Source organism: Trachypithecus francoisi, unplaced genomic scaffold (genome assembly GCF_009764315.1).
Source record: "Trachypithecus francoisi isolate TF-2019V2 unplaced genomic scaffold, Tfra_2.0 Lachesis_group0, whole genome shotgun sequence".
NCBI classification, from domain to species: domain Eukaryota; kingdom Metazoa; phylum Chordata; class Mammalia; order Primates; family Cercopithecidae; genus Trachypithecus; species Trachypithecus francoisi.
The window spans coordinates 15,479,784-15,496,015 of NW_022681453.1; the positions used below are offsets into that span (position 1 = coordinate 15,479,784).

Below are 16,232 nucleotides of genomic sequence, written 5' to 3' on the forward strand. Positions count from 1 at the left end.
ATCTGCTCATCTTGGCCTCCCGAAGTGCCCGAAGTGCTGGGATTATGGACATGAGCCACTGCACCCAGCCGAGTTTTTTTTTTTTTTGAGACAGAGTCTCACTCTCATTGCCCAGGCTGCAGTGCAATGGTGCGATCTTGGCTCACTGCAGCCTCTGCCTCCCGGGTTCAAGCGATTCTCCTGCCCCAGTCTCCCGAGTAGCTGAGACAACAGGCGCCTGCCACCATGCCTGGCTATTATTTTTTTAGTAGAGATGGAGTTTTACCACGTTGGTCAGGGAGTATTGTTTTTTAAGTAATAATCACTTAAAATGTTTTAGATTTTATAATATTCCGGTTTTCTTTTAAATTAGAATGTCAAATTACACACTTTTTATTTTCATTTGGATAGAAGGTATATATAGAACGTAACTTCCTAAAGTAAATTTTATCATCGTTGATATTGTATTGAAGTTTTCTCTCTACCATGTCTTATGGGCTGAAATTTCCAGCATCCCTGGGGGAGCGGAGGCCATTAGGGCAGACCTGCTGTGGACCCGAAAGATTCCGCCCCAGGTCAGCCCTCCACTTCCCACCTCCCCACAATTTGAGAATGAGAGGGAATAGCAGTCAGGAGCAGGAGTATTGGCCCCAATAGACTCCAAGCAATGTTGGACATGATTCTGATTTGCTAAACACTGTGTAGATTTTTTTTTTTTTTTTTTTTTTTTTTTGAGACGGAGTCTCGCTCTGTTGCCCAGGCTGGAGTGCAGTGGCCGGATCTCAGCTTACTGCAAGCTCCGCCTCCCGGGTTCACGCCATTCTCCTGCCTCAGCCTCCCGGAGTAGCTGGGACTACAGGCGCCCGCTACCTCGCCCGGCTAGTTTTTGTATTTTTTAGTAGAGACGGGGTTTCACCGTGTTAGCCAGGATGGTCTCGATCTCCTGACCTTGTGATCCGCCCGTCTCGGCCTCCCAAAGTGCTGGGATTACAGGCTTGAGCCACCGCGCCCGGCCAAGTTTGAGTATTTTTAAAAACAAAATTGTTTTTTTTTTTTTTTTTTGAGACGGAGTCTTGCTCTACCACCCAGGCTGGAGTGCAGTGGCCGGATCTCAGCTCACTGCAAGCTCCGCCTCCTGGGTTTACGCCATTCTCCTGCCTCAGCCTCCCGAGTATCTGGGACTACAGGCGCCGGCCTCGTCGCCCGGCTAGTTTTTTTTTTTTTTTTGTATTTTTAAGTAGAGACAGGGTTTCACCGTATTAGCCAGGATGGTCTCGATCTCCTGACCTCGTGATCCGCCCGTCTCGGCCTCCCAAAGTGCTGGGATTACAGGCTTGAGCCACCGCGCCCGGCCTAAAAACAAAATTGTTAAACCAGAGGTGTTGCTTTTTTTCTTGTCATCTCTCAGTATAGTCCTCAGTTAAATATGCTAATAAGCAAAATGCACCAAAACTTTTGGCTAATAGTTGTGCTTTAACCTAATATTTGTTATTTCATAGAGACTGTTAGGAAAAGCTTTTTATTCTGAATCACTGTGCAGTTATTCTTTGATACTGTCAGTCAAATCTTATTTTTAGGGGCTTGACTGGGTTTTATGAAAGCCCAGTAAGCCATTTGCCCATAAGGCAGTCATCAGTCCTATTTCCTGATGCCATGTGACAGAAGGGGTCCATGTAGAATTTAGTTTATTCCTGCAAGTCCCAAGGAAACTTGCAGGTCTTATGATGAACTAGGAAGGAAACCTGCAAGTATTATGATGAACTGGGAAGGAAACCTGCAAGTATTATGATGAACTGGGAAGGAAACCTGCAAGTATTATGATGAACTACGTAGAACTACATGTCTCTCGTGATGAAATGCATCCCCCTCTGTTTACAGGATGTGGGGAGTTTTCAGAAGCAAAGGCAATTACTCTAGAGTGGAGCCGGCCTTCCAGTCCTCAAGACTGGGGAGCAGCAGTTGGTGCTCATTAGTGAAGAGTTTCTTTTTTTTCAATTTCTGGACAGTGCTCTCCATGTTACTGAAGTCTTCTTTGTGGGTTGCTGGACCAGGAATATTAACTATTGCCTCTTGGCCCTCCTTGTTCTCAGGATTCCAGCTTTCCCTCCGGGCCAGAAATGTTCAGCCTGGACTCATTCAGAAAAGGTAAGACTGCAACTGTGCTTGCAACCTCATGCTCTTCTTTATTGGGATGGGCAGCTCTGAGGGCTGTGAAAGTCTCTCCCCACTATGTAGTTCTTGCACGTTTCTTTGGGTAGTTTTCCAAAGTCCTTTCCTATAGCCTTCCTCTTGCATGGTGCTTATAATCTGTGCCAACTCTTGCCCTGGCCTTTGTGTATATTTGCCATGCTTCCTCCCAATGCCCTCCTCTGCGTTCTCCCTGCTTATTAAAATCCTGTTTTTTTTTTTTTTTTGAGTTGGAGTCTCTGTCGCCCAGGCTGGAGTGCAGTGGCGCGATCTCTGCTCAATGCAACTTACACCCTTCTGGGTTGAACCAGTTCTCCTGCCTCAGTCTCCATAGTAGCTGGGATTACAGGCACCAGCCACCAAGCTCAGCTAATTCTTCTTCATTTTTAGTTGAGACTAAAAATGTCACCATGTTGGCCAGGCTGGTCTTGAACTGTTGACCTCAAGTGATCCACCCACCTCGGCCTCCCAAAGTGGTGGGATTACAGGCGTGAGCCACCGTGCCTAGCTTCTAAAATCCTATTTTTCTAGGCTAGTATTTTATACCATCTCCTTCATGAAGATGTTGACAAAATGCAGTCTTTCTCCAACCTTCCTCAGTACCATACCTGTTAGTTCTCATGGTTAGTCTATTCTGAATTAATCATTGTGTCACTAGATTGGAAGCTCCCTGCAGCCAGGGCCTGTTGTGCTCTTTTATCATGCCTAGCACCTGGCCAGCATTTCACACATAGTAGACCTCAGTAAACACTGGTGGAAGTGGATTGAATCTGTATTAGGCTATTCTTGCATTGGTATGAAAAAATACCTGAGACTGGGTAATTTATAAGAAAAGAGGTTTAATTGGCTCACATTTCTGCAGTGTGTATAGGAGGCATGCTGCTGGCACCTGCTTGGCTTCTGGGAAGGACTCAGGGAGCTTTTACTCAGGGGTGGAAGGTGAAGCAGGAACAGGCATGTCACATGGCAAAAATCAGGATCCAGAGAGAGAGTTGGGGAGGTGCCACACAATTTAAACAATATCGACTGGGTGTGATGAATCCCAGCACTTTGGGAGGCCAAGGTGGGCGGATTGCCTGAGCTCAGGAGTTTGAGACCAGCCTGGGCAACTAGGTGAAACCCCGTCTCTACTAAAATACAAAAAATTATCCAGGTGTGGCAGTGTGCGCCTGTAGTCCCAGCTACTTGGGAGGCTGAGGCAGGAGAACAGCTTGAACCCGGGAAACAGAGGTTGCAGTGAGCCGAGATTGCACCACTGCACTCCAGCCTGGGCAACAGAGCGAGACTCCATCTCAAAAAAAAAAAAAAAAAAATTAGCTGGGCATAGTGGTGGGCGCCTGTAATCCCACCTACTCGGGAGGCTGAGGCAGGAGAATCGCTTGAACCTGGGAGACGGGTTACAGTGAGCTGAGATCGTGCCATTGCACTCCAGCCTGGGCAACAAGAGCGAGATGCCATCTCAAAAATAAATAAATAGGCCAGGCACGGTGGCTCAAGCCTGTAATCCCAGCACTTTGGGAGGCCAAGACGGGCGGATCACGAGGTCAGGATATAGAGACCATCCTGGCTAACACGGTGAAACCCTGTCTCTACTAAAAAATACAAAAAAACTAGCCGGGCAAGGTGGCAGGCACCTGTAGTCCCAGCTACTCGGGAGGCTGAGGCAGGAGAATGGCATAAACCCGGGAGGCGGAGCTTGCAGTGAGCCGAGATTGCGCCATTGCACTCCAGCCTGGGTGACATGGCGAGACTCCGTCTCAAAAAATAAAATAAAATAAAATAAATAAATAAAATAAACAACAAGATCTCATGAGAGGCTGGGCATGGTGGCTCACGCCTGTAATCCTAGCACTTTGGGAGGCCAAGGCCGGCGGATCACCTGAGGTCAGGCATTTGAGACCAGCCTGGCCAACATAGTGAGACCCCTGTCTCTACTAAAAATACAGAAAATTAGCCAGGTGTGGTGGTATGCGCCTCAAAAAAAAAAAAAAAAAAAAGATTTCATGAGAATTGACTCACTATTACAAGGATAGCAGCAAGCCATGAGGGATCCACTCTATGACCCTCCAACAGTGGAGATAACATTTGTTTTTGTTTTTTTGAGATGGAGTCTTGCTCTGTCGCCCAGGCTGGAGTGCAGTGGCCAGACCTCAGCTCACTGCAAGCTCTGCCTCCCGGGTTTACGCCATTCTCCTGCCTCAGCCTCCCGAGTAGCTGGGACTACAGGCGCCCGCCACCTCGCCCTGCTAGTTTTTTGTATTTTTTAGTAGAGACGGGATTTCACCATGTTAGCTAGGATGGTCTTGATCTTCTGACCTCGTGGTCCGCCCATCTCGGCCTCCCAAAGTGCTGGGATTACAGGCTTGAGCCACCGCGCCCGGCCCATTTGTTTTTATTTGTTGTTGTTGTTGAAGTCTCACTCTATTGTTGCCCAGGCTGGCGTGCAGCAGCACTATCTTGGTTCACTGCAACCTCTCTCTGTCTCCCGGGTTCAAGCAATTCTCCTGCCTCAGCCTCCCGGGTAGCTGGGACTACAGGCGTGTGCCACCATGCCCGGGTAATTTTTGTATTTTTAGTAGAGATGGGGTTTCACCATGTTGGCCAAGCTGGTCTCTAACTCCTGAGCTCAAGTGATTCGCCCATCTCGGCCTCCCACAGTGTTGGGATTGCAGGTGTGAGCCACCGCTCTTGGCAGGAGATTACATTTCAACATGAGATTTGGGTAGGGACAAATATCCACACTGTATCAGAGTCATTCTTACATTAGTGGTCATAGAAACTCTGGCAAGTCTCGAAATTAGTGCTCTCCAGCACACACAGTGAGGGGGTTGCATAGGCAATGGCAGAATTGAGCCATGACAGGGCTATAGGGTGGAGTTCATGATGTGTTTATAGGAGGTGAAGTAGCTTGTGGGGACTTTAGGGGCCAGATCCTGAGAGCTTTGTATTTCTTAGAAACATGACTTTTCTTGCTTCTGTCTGAGGGTATTTTACAAATAAATGAGAACCATAACAAAATGTCCATAACTGCTGATTAAATAGGTCTTCCTGATTGTGTCTTCTCTCTAAGTTGTGTTCCTCGAGGCCTGGGAAAGCCCTGGCCAAGTGGTGCCCCGTGTAACCCATTGAATGGGGCCAGAAAGAGGGCCGGATGCACTAGGGCTCAGAGCAGCCTCTCCCTGCCTCCTTGTGTTTCTCCAGCCACTCCATCTGTGTTCATATTGTTTGAAAAAATTAATTCCTGTCATCCTGGGCTTTTTTTTTTTTTGCTGACTATGTAAGAAGGAAAAACCTGAACTTGAGATTAGTGTGGGCAGCACATTTATTTATTTTTTTTAGCTAAAATTAGCACTTTATGTTTACTTACTAACCAGTGGGCTTTGTTGTCTACCCCCTTGTAAAAGGTCGATGAAAACAGGTTTTCTCATCGTGAGAATGTCTCTGAATTAATAGTACTGATTTTGTAAAGAGATGGAAAGCTCAATAAAAATCATGATGCTTGGCTGGGCATGGTGGCTCACGCCTGTAATCCCAGCACTTTGGGAGGCTAAGATGGGCGGACTACCTGACATCCGGAGTTTCAGATCAGCCTGGCCAACATGGTGAAACCCCATCTCTACTAAAAAAAAAAAAAAAGAAATACAAAAATCAGTCGGGCGTGATGGCAGTCACCTGTAATCCCAGCTACTCAGGAGGCTGAGGCAGAAAATCGCTTGAACCCAGGAGGCAGAGGTGGCAGTGAACTCAGATCATGCCACTGCACTCCAGCCTAGGTGACAGACTGAGACTCCGTCTCAAAAAAAAAAAAAAAAAAAATTTTTTTTTTTTGTCTGGGCGCAGTGTCCCATGCCTGTAATCCCAGCACTATGGGAGGCCGAGACGAGAAGACTGTTTGAGCCAGAAGTTTGGGAGCAGCCTGGACAGCACTGGGAGACCCTGTCTCTCTGTATTTTTAGCAAGCTCCACCTCCTGGGTTCACGCCATTCTCCTGCCTCAGCCTTCTGAGTAGCTGGGACTATAGGCACCAGTCACCACACCTGGCTAATTTTTTGTATTTTTAGTGGAGATGGGGTTTCACCGTGTTAGCCAGGATGGTCTCGATCTCCTGACCTTGTGATCCACCTGCCTCGGCCTCCTAAAGTGTTGGGAATACAGGCGTGAACCACCGCGCCTCACTATTTTTTGTATTTTTTTTTTTTTTTTTGAGACGGAGTCTCGCTCTGCCGCAATGGCCGGATCTCAGCTCACTGCAAGCCCCGCCTCCTGGGTTTACGCCATTCTCCTGCCTCAGCCTCCCAAGTAGCTGGGACTACAGGTGCCCGCCATGTCACCCGGCTAGTTTTTTGTATTTTTTTTAGTAGAGTCGGGGTTTCATCGTGTTAGCCAGGGTGGTCTCGATCTCCTGACCTCGTGATCCGCCCGTCTCGGCCTCCCAAAGTGCTGGTATTTTTTTAAGAAATAAATAATAATAATAATAAAATATATATATATTTGGTGGAAACAGGGTCTTCCTATGTTTCCCAGGCTGTTCGCAAACTCCTGCCTTCATGTAACCCTCCTGCCTTGGCCTCCCAAAGTGTTGGGACTACAGGTGTGAGCCACTGTGCTTGGCTTGGGCTTTCCTTTTACGTGTTTCTTTGTTCTTCATCATGAAATTATGAGCTCCTAGGGTGTCATGAACCTTGAGAGGAAATGTAAGTTGATGTGAAGCTTGAGGTTCTCGAGTTTGACTGACTGGGGTGACTGACTGGGGCTTGAATCTGGCTTTCCCTAATACTAGCAAGGTGTTAGCTTACCTGATCCTGTTTCCTACCCCCTATCTTTAGGACTACAGTGAAGATATTAGAACTGAAATATAGGAAGAGCACCTGGCTGTGGTCTGTGCTCAACCCTTAGTCTTGGGCATGGTATGCCCCTGATAAATACTATAGAGCTATAGGCTTACCTCAGCATGCAGTGTGCTGTGAGTTTGCATGATTGAGCACCTGTTGTGTAGGAGACACTAGGGTGAAGAGAGCTCTATTTCAGAGATGCTTCTTGGTACTCTGGAGCTTTTAGCCTCAATGGGATGGGCCATTTGATGGTTCTGATGGAAACAGCTATAGCAATTCCATGCAGCATTGTGGATGGTGGCCCACTGGGTCTTGTGGCTAGCTACCATCTTTCCCATTATGTAATTTAACAAAGCTGTTGGCAAGAATGCCCATGTTCCTGGTAAGTTACTTGTTACTGCCCTTGCCAGCATCGTAACTCAGGTGTCTGATTTCTTACCTGTAATGCCATCAGACTCAGGCTACAAAGAGCAAACTGAACAATAAAAAAGAGAGAGAAAAAAAGAAGAATCAGCTGAGTCTTTCAGAGCCAGCACAAAACTTTGAAAAACACTGGATCAATAGCAAGAATGTGCATTTTCTCTCCAGCTACATGGTCAGAAGTGGGCTCAGTGAAGTTGTGGGATTGTAACAACTCTCTCCCAATTGCTGAAAATGCTTAATGAGATAATAACTAATCATTGAATCATTTATTCTTTTTTTTTTTTTCAATCCAGCATCCCTGGATGTGAATGAGGACCCTCCTTAAACAGGAATGGAGAGGTTGAGCTGGTCATTTCCAACCTTAGCTTCAAGGCAGAACTGGAATTAGTTTCAAAATAAACCTTGATCCTAGGCACTTAGTTCTAGAAGATCCTACAAGCACGTCTGCTGTAACCCTATGTATGTTTTCTGTAAAATCACATACCTATAAAATAAAAAGAAAAAAAATCACACATTTATAATATTATAAGAGAGCTTATGGGAAAAATAGAATTGGGCCAATGCAGCTGCAACTTTGTGACCAAAATATGACAAAAACAATCATTGGTGCTTGGGAAGATGCTTTGGACCACCTAGACAGGCAGCTGAGGGTGATGTGGTGCTACAAATGTACAAAGAGCTGTCTTCTTTTTTTTTTTTTTTTTGAGAAGGAGTCTTGTTCTGTGGCCAGGCTGGAGTGGATGGCGTAATCTCGGCTCACTGCAACCTCTGCCTCCTGGGTTCAAGTGATTCTCCTGCCTCAGCCTTCTGAGTAGCTGGGACTATAGGCACACCCCACCATTCCCTGCCAATTTTTGTATTTTTAGTAGAGACGGGGTTTCACCATATTGGCCAGGACGGTCTTGATCTCTTGACCTCGTGATCCACTGGCCTTGGCCTCCCAAAGTGCTGGGATTACAGGCGTGAGCCTCCGCACCCAGCTACAAAGAGCCTTCTAATGCAAGCAGAGCTGGCAGTTACTGAGGAAGCCCAGGTGGAGGTGGAGCTCTGAAATAGCCACTGTGGTAAAGGAGTGTGTGCAGCTGGGACTGTGAGGGAGGAGGGTTGGAGTGCAGGACTTGCTTCCTCCCCAACATTTTATTGTGAAAATTTTCAAAAATACTGAAATATTGAAGAAATTGTATAGTGAACACCTTTGTATCTACCACCTTGATTCTCTATAGGCACTCGATTTTAATAAAAAAAAAAAAGAAATAGCTGAAAGGGCTTTTTCTTTCCTGCTGAAGATTACAGTTCTACTCCTGCCTTTGCAGCTCCTTTGCCTTCAGAATTTTTTGAAACAAGAGTTATGTTTTACTGATATCTTTCTCCTCTTTACTAATTGTATATGAGTCAATTTGCATTCCACAAATGAACGTCTTTGTAGAACAGGTGGTTTCTCAAGCTTCAGGTGTGTGTGGCCATCTCTGCTCCCCTTCTACCCCATTTACTATACTGAAACCAGGGGCCAAAGAGAGCAAAGAGTGCATGCATTTCTCCCATCCCCCAGACTAGTGACTCTCTGAATGTCACCATTTAGGTGGTTTAAAAGGACCTTAAGCCTTCCTTACCCATGTATTTCCACCTTCCCGTGGAAGACTCAGTGAGTCTTAATTTTCATTCATGTACCTCAAGTTTTTGGGACTTCTTAGAAATGTACTTTCTGGTTACTAATAAGTAGCATTTAGCCCCTGAATGAATGGAAGTATTTGGAATGGCAGGTTGTTCTCTTTTAGAAAGAGGGAGAAGGCTGGTAAGTGTGTGTGGGTCTGGTTTTAGCTCTCAAGCTGGACCCACATAATACAGTTGTCCCTCTCTTGCCCAGCTCTTGGAGGGAAAGAATGATTTGAGATTTGGTGGCTGAGGTAGCCATCCGGGGAACCCACAGCAAAGCTACCATAAGAAGCAGACACGTGGTGCTTTTGAGTTGACATGGTACCAAAGCTTTCAGCTTTCTCCTGTTGTCCTGTCACATCCTCACAACTAAGAGAAGTATATAGAATGGGTGTTAACCTCATAGGGGGTAGCTAAGGGGACAGGAAGAGCTTGAGGGCTCTTTCCAAGGCTGTCACGTATCACATCATATGAGACGCTTGCCTTCTTCCCATGTGGCATTGTTAGTGCTGTTCCTCAGAACCTGTGGCTGCTCCCAGCACTGTCTAGCAGCCCTGCTGCCCAGAGCTCCTCATGGATGCTCTGAGTGAGTCAGTTCAGGGGTCTGTGACTGTGAGGGGTGAGAACATGTCGCCCTGATGCCCTCTCTCTTTCCCCAGATCGGGCCCAGCACAGGCAGCGTCAGTGCAAACTTCCCCCACCCCGCCTTCCACCCATGTGTGTCAACCCTGCCCCTGGAGGGACCATCTCTCGAGGTAAGGGAGGAGCCTTGCCTCCAGCAACAGCTTGGTCCAGGGTCTGTGGGGAGGCGGGTGGCAATGGGAGCCCTGGTGCCAGGGCCACAGGCCTCCAGAAAATGAGTGAGGAAGGGCGGGATTAACAGAGCTGTTGGAGCCCTGAGGGAGAAATTACTTGGAAAAGTCTAGGTTTCTTCATGATCCTTGGACTCATAGCCTGGACCCTCCAGTCTTCTTGGGCCTCCTTGTGTGGCCTGGACTAAAGCCTAGGCTCAGTTTGGGTGGTTCTCTTAGCACCAGCATGGAGAATCTGCAGGGCTTGGGGCATCGAGGCTCCTAGAAGTCCCTGATCAGGTGGCTCAGAGAGCAGGGTGCTTGTAACAGGGCTAGAACAGACAGCCCTGACTCAGCCCTAGTGCTCTCCATCTTGGAGGGTTTGGGGATACACACAGATCGCTTTCCTGTCTCCCATGTGGCACCTCAAAGCACTTTACTGACATTAAAATGTGCCTCTCAGTCCATCTGGCAAGGTAGGCTGTCCTTTTGATTGGGGAGAATGTTAGAGCACTGGGTAAGTGGCAGCTTACCTCAGACCCTACCAGTACCCAGGGATGGCGCCAGGGATAGGACCCAGGGAAGCATCGCCGCACATGAGCGCCTCCTCTCCTCCCTCAGACTTATTAATAGACCTTTTCTAGGCCTGCTAAGGCCAGTGCTCCTGGAAGCCTTTTTGTCCTGATAGCTGCTCTTCTCCGCCCTATAGGCTGCCTGTCCACACCCCTCTGCCTAGCCGAAGGAGCCCTGTTTTAGGTCATAGAGTCATTTTTTCATCTAGAGACAGCACGTCTACTCTAGGGTCTGTCTGTAAAGTGCTTTGAAGGTCAAGAGCTCAGGAGGAGTGCTGGAACACAGAGCACTTCAGTTTCTGCAGCCCATGCTGCTGCTCCGTCCCAGGCAGTTTCCACACTCCTGCTGCCACGGCCCTGACTACTGACAGCAGGATAGAAATGAGTACTTCTGGCCCCCTGACCATTTGACTTAGGTTTTAAAGAAATGCCACCCCCCTACCGTTACCAAAACAAGAGTTGATTGCCCTTTTTTTTTTCTTTCTTAAAATGCCCTGTAACTCGAAAAGGCTGAACGTTAACATTTCCAACATGGCAGGTGAGTGGCTCTGAGAGTGTCAGATGTGCTTTGGCTAAGCTTGAAGACGGTTAGTTGGGGTTAACCAGGCAGTTGGCTAGGCATTGCCTTCTTGAGCACGTGCAAAGGAGAACACTGATTGCAGGATGGGCAGTCGCTGCCTCTGGGGCAGCCCCACAAGTGCTGTGCTCTCTTAGACCCCTGAGCCTGGTGGTCTCTCCTCACAGCTGCGCCTCCAGGAGGCATCCGTGGGTGTGTGCATTTTGCCTTCTCTCTCTCAGCTAGAAGCAACAGCCCTCTTAGCCTGCAGATAGCAATCAGGCCTTTCCCCTGTGCTTTCTAGCTCCCTAGAGGCTTTACTGGTGCTCCTGCCCTTAAGGAGATGTGTTACAGCAACAGTCTCTCTGGTGTTCATATAAGGAAAACAGTACACAGAAAATGGTGGCCATTTATATTGATCACCGTACTCAGCAGAATCAGATTTGGAACTGAAAAAAAATTATCACTTCCCTGCCTCCTTGACCCCCCTTCCCCCACCGCCAGTGTCTTCCCAAGGCTTCCTTCCAGGGTAAAGGGTGAGTATATCAAGAAACTCACCTCTGGCTGTCCCTTGTCACTCTGCCCCACCTACTCAGATTTGAGACACAGAAAGCACCATGGGATGACACTTCTGGCAGGATCTTGGGGGCCACAAAACTGATCTTTCCTTTCCATTGCCTCGGATAGATGTGTGCCCTCTTCTTGATGTGGTGGTTTACGTCAAGAGATTTGTGGCTGGCCGAGGATGGTGGCTCACGCCTGCAATCCCAGCATTTTGGGAGGCCGAGGTGGGTGGATCATCTGAGGCTAGGAGTTCAAGATCAGCCTGGCCAACATGGTGAAACCCATCTCTACTAAACATACAAAAAATTAGCTGGGCGTGGTGGTGCATGCCTGTAATCCCAGCTACTTGGGAGGCTGAGGCAGGAGAATTGCTTGAATGTGGGAGGTGGGGGTTGCAGTGAGCTGAGATCGCACCAGTACACTCTAGCCTGGGCAAAAGAGCAAGACTCCATCTCAAAAAAAAAAAAAAAAAAATAGAGACCTGCGACTTATGTGGAAGGGGAAGCCATGAGGACAGATGACCTGGTAGGGCAGTCGGGTACCCACCTGGCTCCTGTAGCTCCTCTTACCCGTCTCCTTGCCAGCCAAGTGGATCCTTTCTTGTCATTTTGACCATGTGTAATATATCTAAATGTGGTTGGGTAAGTTGCCAAAATATAGGCTGAGACCCCTGGTTTCTTTAGGTGTTGGTGGTCCCTTCCACTGTCCCTCTAGAAGTTCTCTGCTCTGCCCCAAAGCCTGAACTACCTTGGGCTTCTTCTTGTTGCCTTTTTCTGGGGCCTCCGAAGTATAGGTTCCTAAAGCATTCTCCCGTGTATTCAGCAGATCCTTTACGCCTTAATTCTGTGCTGCTAGATGTAGTTGTTTAGCACGTGTAGTACCAGATGTCATGCCCGATCCAGAAGTGGATAGAGAGATCGCTGAGCCAGTAAACCCTTTCTTTTTTCAGAACTTCCCTCCTTTTTCACAGGCAAAGGAATCAACTTTCTCTCCTCCAAGAATACGGAGAAGGCTTAATGTTGGTGTAAAGAAAGGGGGGCATGCCTAAGGCCCTCTTTTTTTTTGCCTTTGTTTTATTGTTTCTAACTTTCTATTTCTATTTATTTATTTATTTGTGAGCTGGAGTCTCGCTCTGTCACCCGGGCTGGAATGTGGTGGCATAATGTTGGCTCACTGCAACCTCTGCCGCCTGGGTTTAAGTGATTCTTGTGCCTCAGCCTCCCTGGTAGCTGGAACTACAGGCATGTACCACCATGCCCAGCTGATTTTTTTGTATTTTTAGTAGGGACGGGGTTTCACCATTTTGCCCAGGCTGGTCTCCAACTCCTGGACTCAAGTGATCCGCCTGCCTCAGCCTCCTGATTACAGGCATGAGCCACCGTGCCTGGCTTTTTTCCTAACTTTCTTTTTTCTTTTTTTGACGGAGTTTCACTCTTGTTGCCCAGGCTGGAGTGCAATGGCGCAATCTTGGCTCACCGCAACCTCCACCTCCTCGGTTCAAGTGATTCTCCTGCCTCAGCCCCCTGAGTAGCTGGGAATACAGGCATGTGCCACTATGCCTGGCTAATTTTTTGTACTTTTTTAGTAGAGATGAGGTTTCTCAAAACTCCTGACCTCAGGCAATCTGCCCGCCTCGGCCTCCCAAAGTGTTGGGATTACAGGCATGAGCCACTGTGGCCAGCCCTTTTTTCTAACTTTCTTTAAGGTCCTTTATTGATTGATTGATTGATTGCGATGGAGTCTCACTCTTGTTGCCTAGGCTGGAGTGCAATGGCATAATCTCGGCTCACTGCAACCTCCCTCCTGGGTTTGAGCCATTCTCCTGCCTCAGCCTCTTAAGTAGCTGGGATCACAGGCACCTGCCACCATGCCCAGAGCTAATTTCTGTATTTTTAGTAGAGATGGAGTTTCACCACATTGGCCAGGCTGGCCTTGGACTCCTGACCTCAGGTGATCCACCCGCCTCGGCCTCCCAAAGTGCTGAGATTACAGGCATGAGCCACCGCACCCGGTCTTTGAGGTCCTTTAGAGGAGGAGTTGGCAAACTTTTTTGTAAGCATCAGGTAATAAATATTTTACGCTGTGTGGGGCATATGCTTTCTGTTGCAATTATTTGACTCTGCCATTATAGAATGAAAGCAGTCATAGATAATAGCAAATAACATAATAGAATAACAGTAAATGAGTGTGTCTCTGTTCCAATAAAACTTTCTAACAACAGGCAGGGGGCTGGATTTGGTCTGTAGGCTGTAGTGTGCCAACTCCTGCTCTAGACCAGTGAGGAGAAGATCACAGAAGCAGAAGAGTTCTAAGAGCTGCTGTAAAGAGTTGCCCTTATCTTACAAGAGTCAGTGAGGTTTGTGGAGGTGAAATACTTGCTCAGGGTGACTCTTGCTGTTAGAACCCAATTGAAATAAATGAATAGGAAAAGGGGACTGCATTAGTCCATTTTTATGCTGCTGATAAAGACATACCCAAGACTGGGTAATTTATAAAGAAAAAGAGGTTTAGGCCGGGCGCGGTGGCTCAAGCCTGTAATTCCAGCACTTTGGGAGGCCCAGGCGGGCGGATCACGAGGTCAGGAGATCGAGACCATCCTGGCTAACACGGTGAAACCCCGTCTCTACTAAAAAATACAAAAAAACTAGCCGGGTGAGGTGGCGGGCGTAGTCCCAGCTACTTGGGAGGCTGAGGCAGGAGAATGGCGTAAACCCAGGAGGCAGAGCTTGCAGTGAGCCGAGATCCGGCCACTGCACTCCAGCCTGGGCAACAGAGTGACACTCCGTCTCAAAAAAAAAAAAAAAAAAGAAAAAAGAAAAAGAGGTTTAATGGATTTACAGTTCCATGTGGCTAGGGAGGCCTCACAATCATGGTGAAAGGCAAAAGGCACATCTTACATGGTGGTAGGCAAGAGAGAAAGAGCCAAGTGCAAGGGGTTTTCCCAGCCGGGTGTGGTGGTTCACGTCTGTCATCTCAGCACTTTGGGAGGCCGAGGCGGGTGGATCATGAGGTCAGAAGTTCAAGACCAGCCTGGCCAATATGGTGAAACCCTGTCTCTACTAAAAATACCAAAATTAGCTGGGTACGGTAGCGCATAGCTGTAGTCCGAGCTGCTTGGGAGACTGAGGCAGGAGAATTGCTTGAACCCAGGAGGCGGAGGTTGCAGTGAGCTGAGATCATGCCACTGCATTCCAGCCTGGGTGACAGAACAAGATTCCGTCTCAAAAAAATAAAAATAAAAAATAAAAAAGGCCGGGTTTAGTGCGCTCATGCCTATAATCCCAGCACTTTGGGAGGCAGAGGCGGGTGAATCATGAGATCCGGAGATCGAGACCGTCCTGGCTAACACAGTGAAACCCGTCTCTACTAAAAATACAAAAAATTAGCCAGGCAAGGCCGGGCGCGGTGGCTCAAGCCTGTAATCCCAGCACTTTGGGAGGCCGAGACGGGCGGATCACGAGGTCAGGAGATCGAGACCATCCTGGCTAACATGGTGAAACCCCGTCTCTACTAAAAAATACAAAAAAAACTAGCCGGGCGACATGGCGGGCGCCTGTAGTCCCAGCTGCTTGGGAGGCTGAGGCAGGAGAATGGCGTAAACCCAGGAGGCAGAGCTTGCAGTGAGCTGAGACCCGGCCACTGCACTCCAGCCTGGGCGGCAGAGCAAGACTCCGTCTCAAAAAAAAAAAAAAAAAAAAAATTAGCCAGGCATGGTGCCAGGCACCTGTAGTCCCAGCTACTTGGGAGGCTGAGGCAGGAGAATGGCGTGAACCTGGGAGGCGGAGCTTGCAGTGAGCCGAGATCGCACCACTGCACTCCAGCCTGGGCAACAGAGCAAGACTCCGTCTCAAAAAAAAAAAAAAAAAAAAAAAGAAAAAGGTTTCCCCTTGTTAAACCATCAGATCTTGTGAGACTTACTCACTACCATGAGAAGAGTATGGGAGAAACAGCCCCCATGATTCAATGACCTCCCAAACAGGTCCCTCCCATGACACATGGGAATTATGGGGGCTACAATTCAAGATGAGATTTGGGTGGGGACACAACCAAACCAGGGACAAAGAACCCCCTGGGAACAAACTAGTTGGTTGGCATCCCTGGAATTTTTTTTTTTTTTTCTTTTTGAGATGGAGTCTCACTCTGTCACCAGGCTGGAGTGCAATGGCACAATCTTGGCTCACTGCAACCTCCGCCTCCCAGGTTCAAGCAATTCTCCTGCCTCAGCCTCCCGAGTAGCTGGGACTACAGGCACGCACCACCTTTGTATTTTTAGTAGAGATGGGGTTTCACCATGTTGGCCAAGATGGTCTCAATCTCTTGATCTCGTGATCCGCCCGCCTCAGCCTCCCAGGGATTACAGGCATGAGCCACTGCGCCTGGCTGATTGATTGATTGATTGATTGATTTTGAGACAGAGTCTCGCTCTGTCGCCCAGGCTGGATGCAGTGGCCAGATCTCAGCTCACTGCAAGCTCTGTCTCCCGGGTTTACGTCATTCTCCTGCCTCAGCCTCCCAAGTAGCCAGGACTACAGGCGCCTGCCACCTCGCCCAGCTAGTTTTTTTGTATTTTTTATTAGAGACAGGGTTTCACCATGTTAGCCAGGATGGTCTCGATCTCCTGACCTCGTGATCTGCCCATCTAGGCCTCCCAAAGTGCTGGGACTACAGGCTTGAG

General features: G+C 48.1%; 1 protein-coding gene across 5 annotated transcripts in view; it reads left to right on the forward strand.

The window, feature by feature from the left end:
* DHX30 (DExH-box helicase 30) overlaps positions 1-16,232 on the forward strand; it is a 53,027-nt gene that overhangs the window by 7,416 nt on the left and 29,379 nt on the right. For 2 of the 5 annotated variants that reach the window (XM_033205866.1, XM_033205871.1), the window contains 3 exons: positions 2,070-2,124; positions 7,715-7,880; positions 9,734-9,829. In XM_033205866.1, coding sequence (XP_033061757.1) covers positions 9,790-9,829 — 40 coding nt within the window. In that variant the 5' untranslated portion in view covers positions 2,070-2,124; positions 7,715-7,880; positions 9,734-9,789. Of the gene's footprint in view, positions 1-2,069; positions 2,125-7,714; positions 7,881-9,733; positions 9,830-10,946; positions 10,976-16,232 lie in introns of all 5 variants that reach the window. The other 3 variants (XM_033205852.1, XM_033205861.1, XM_033205879.1) reach the window with 2 other exon arrangements.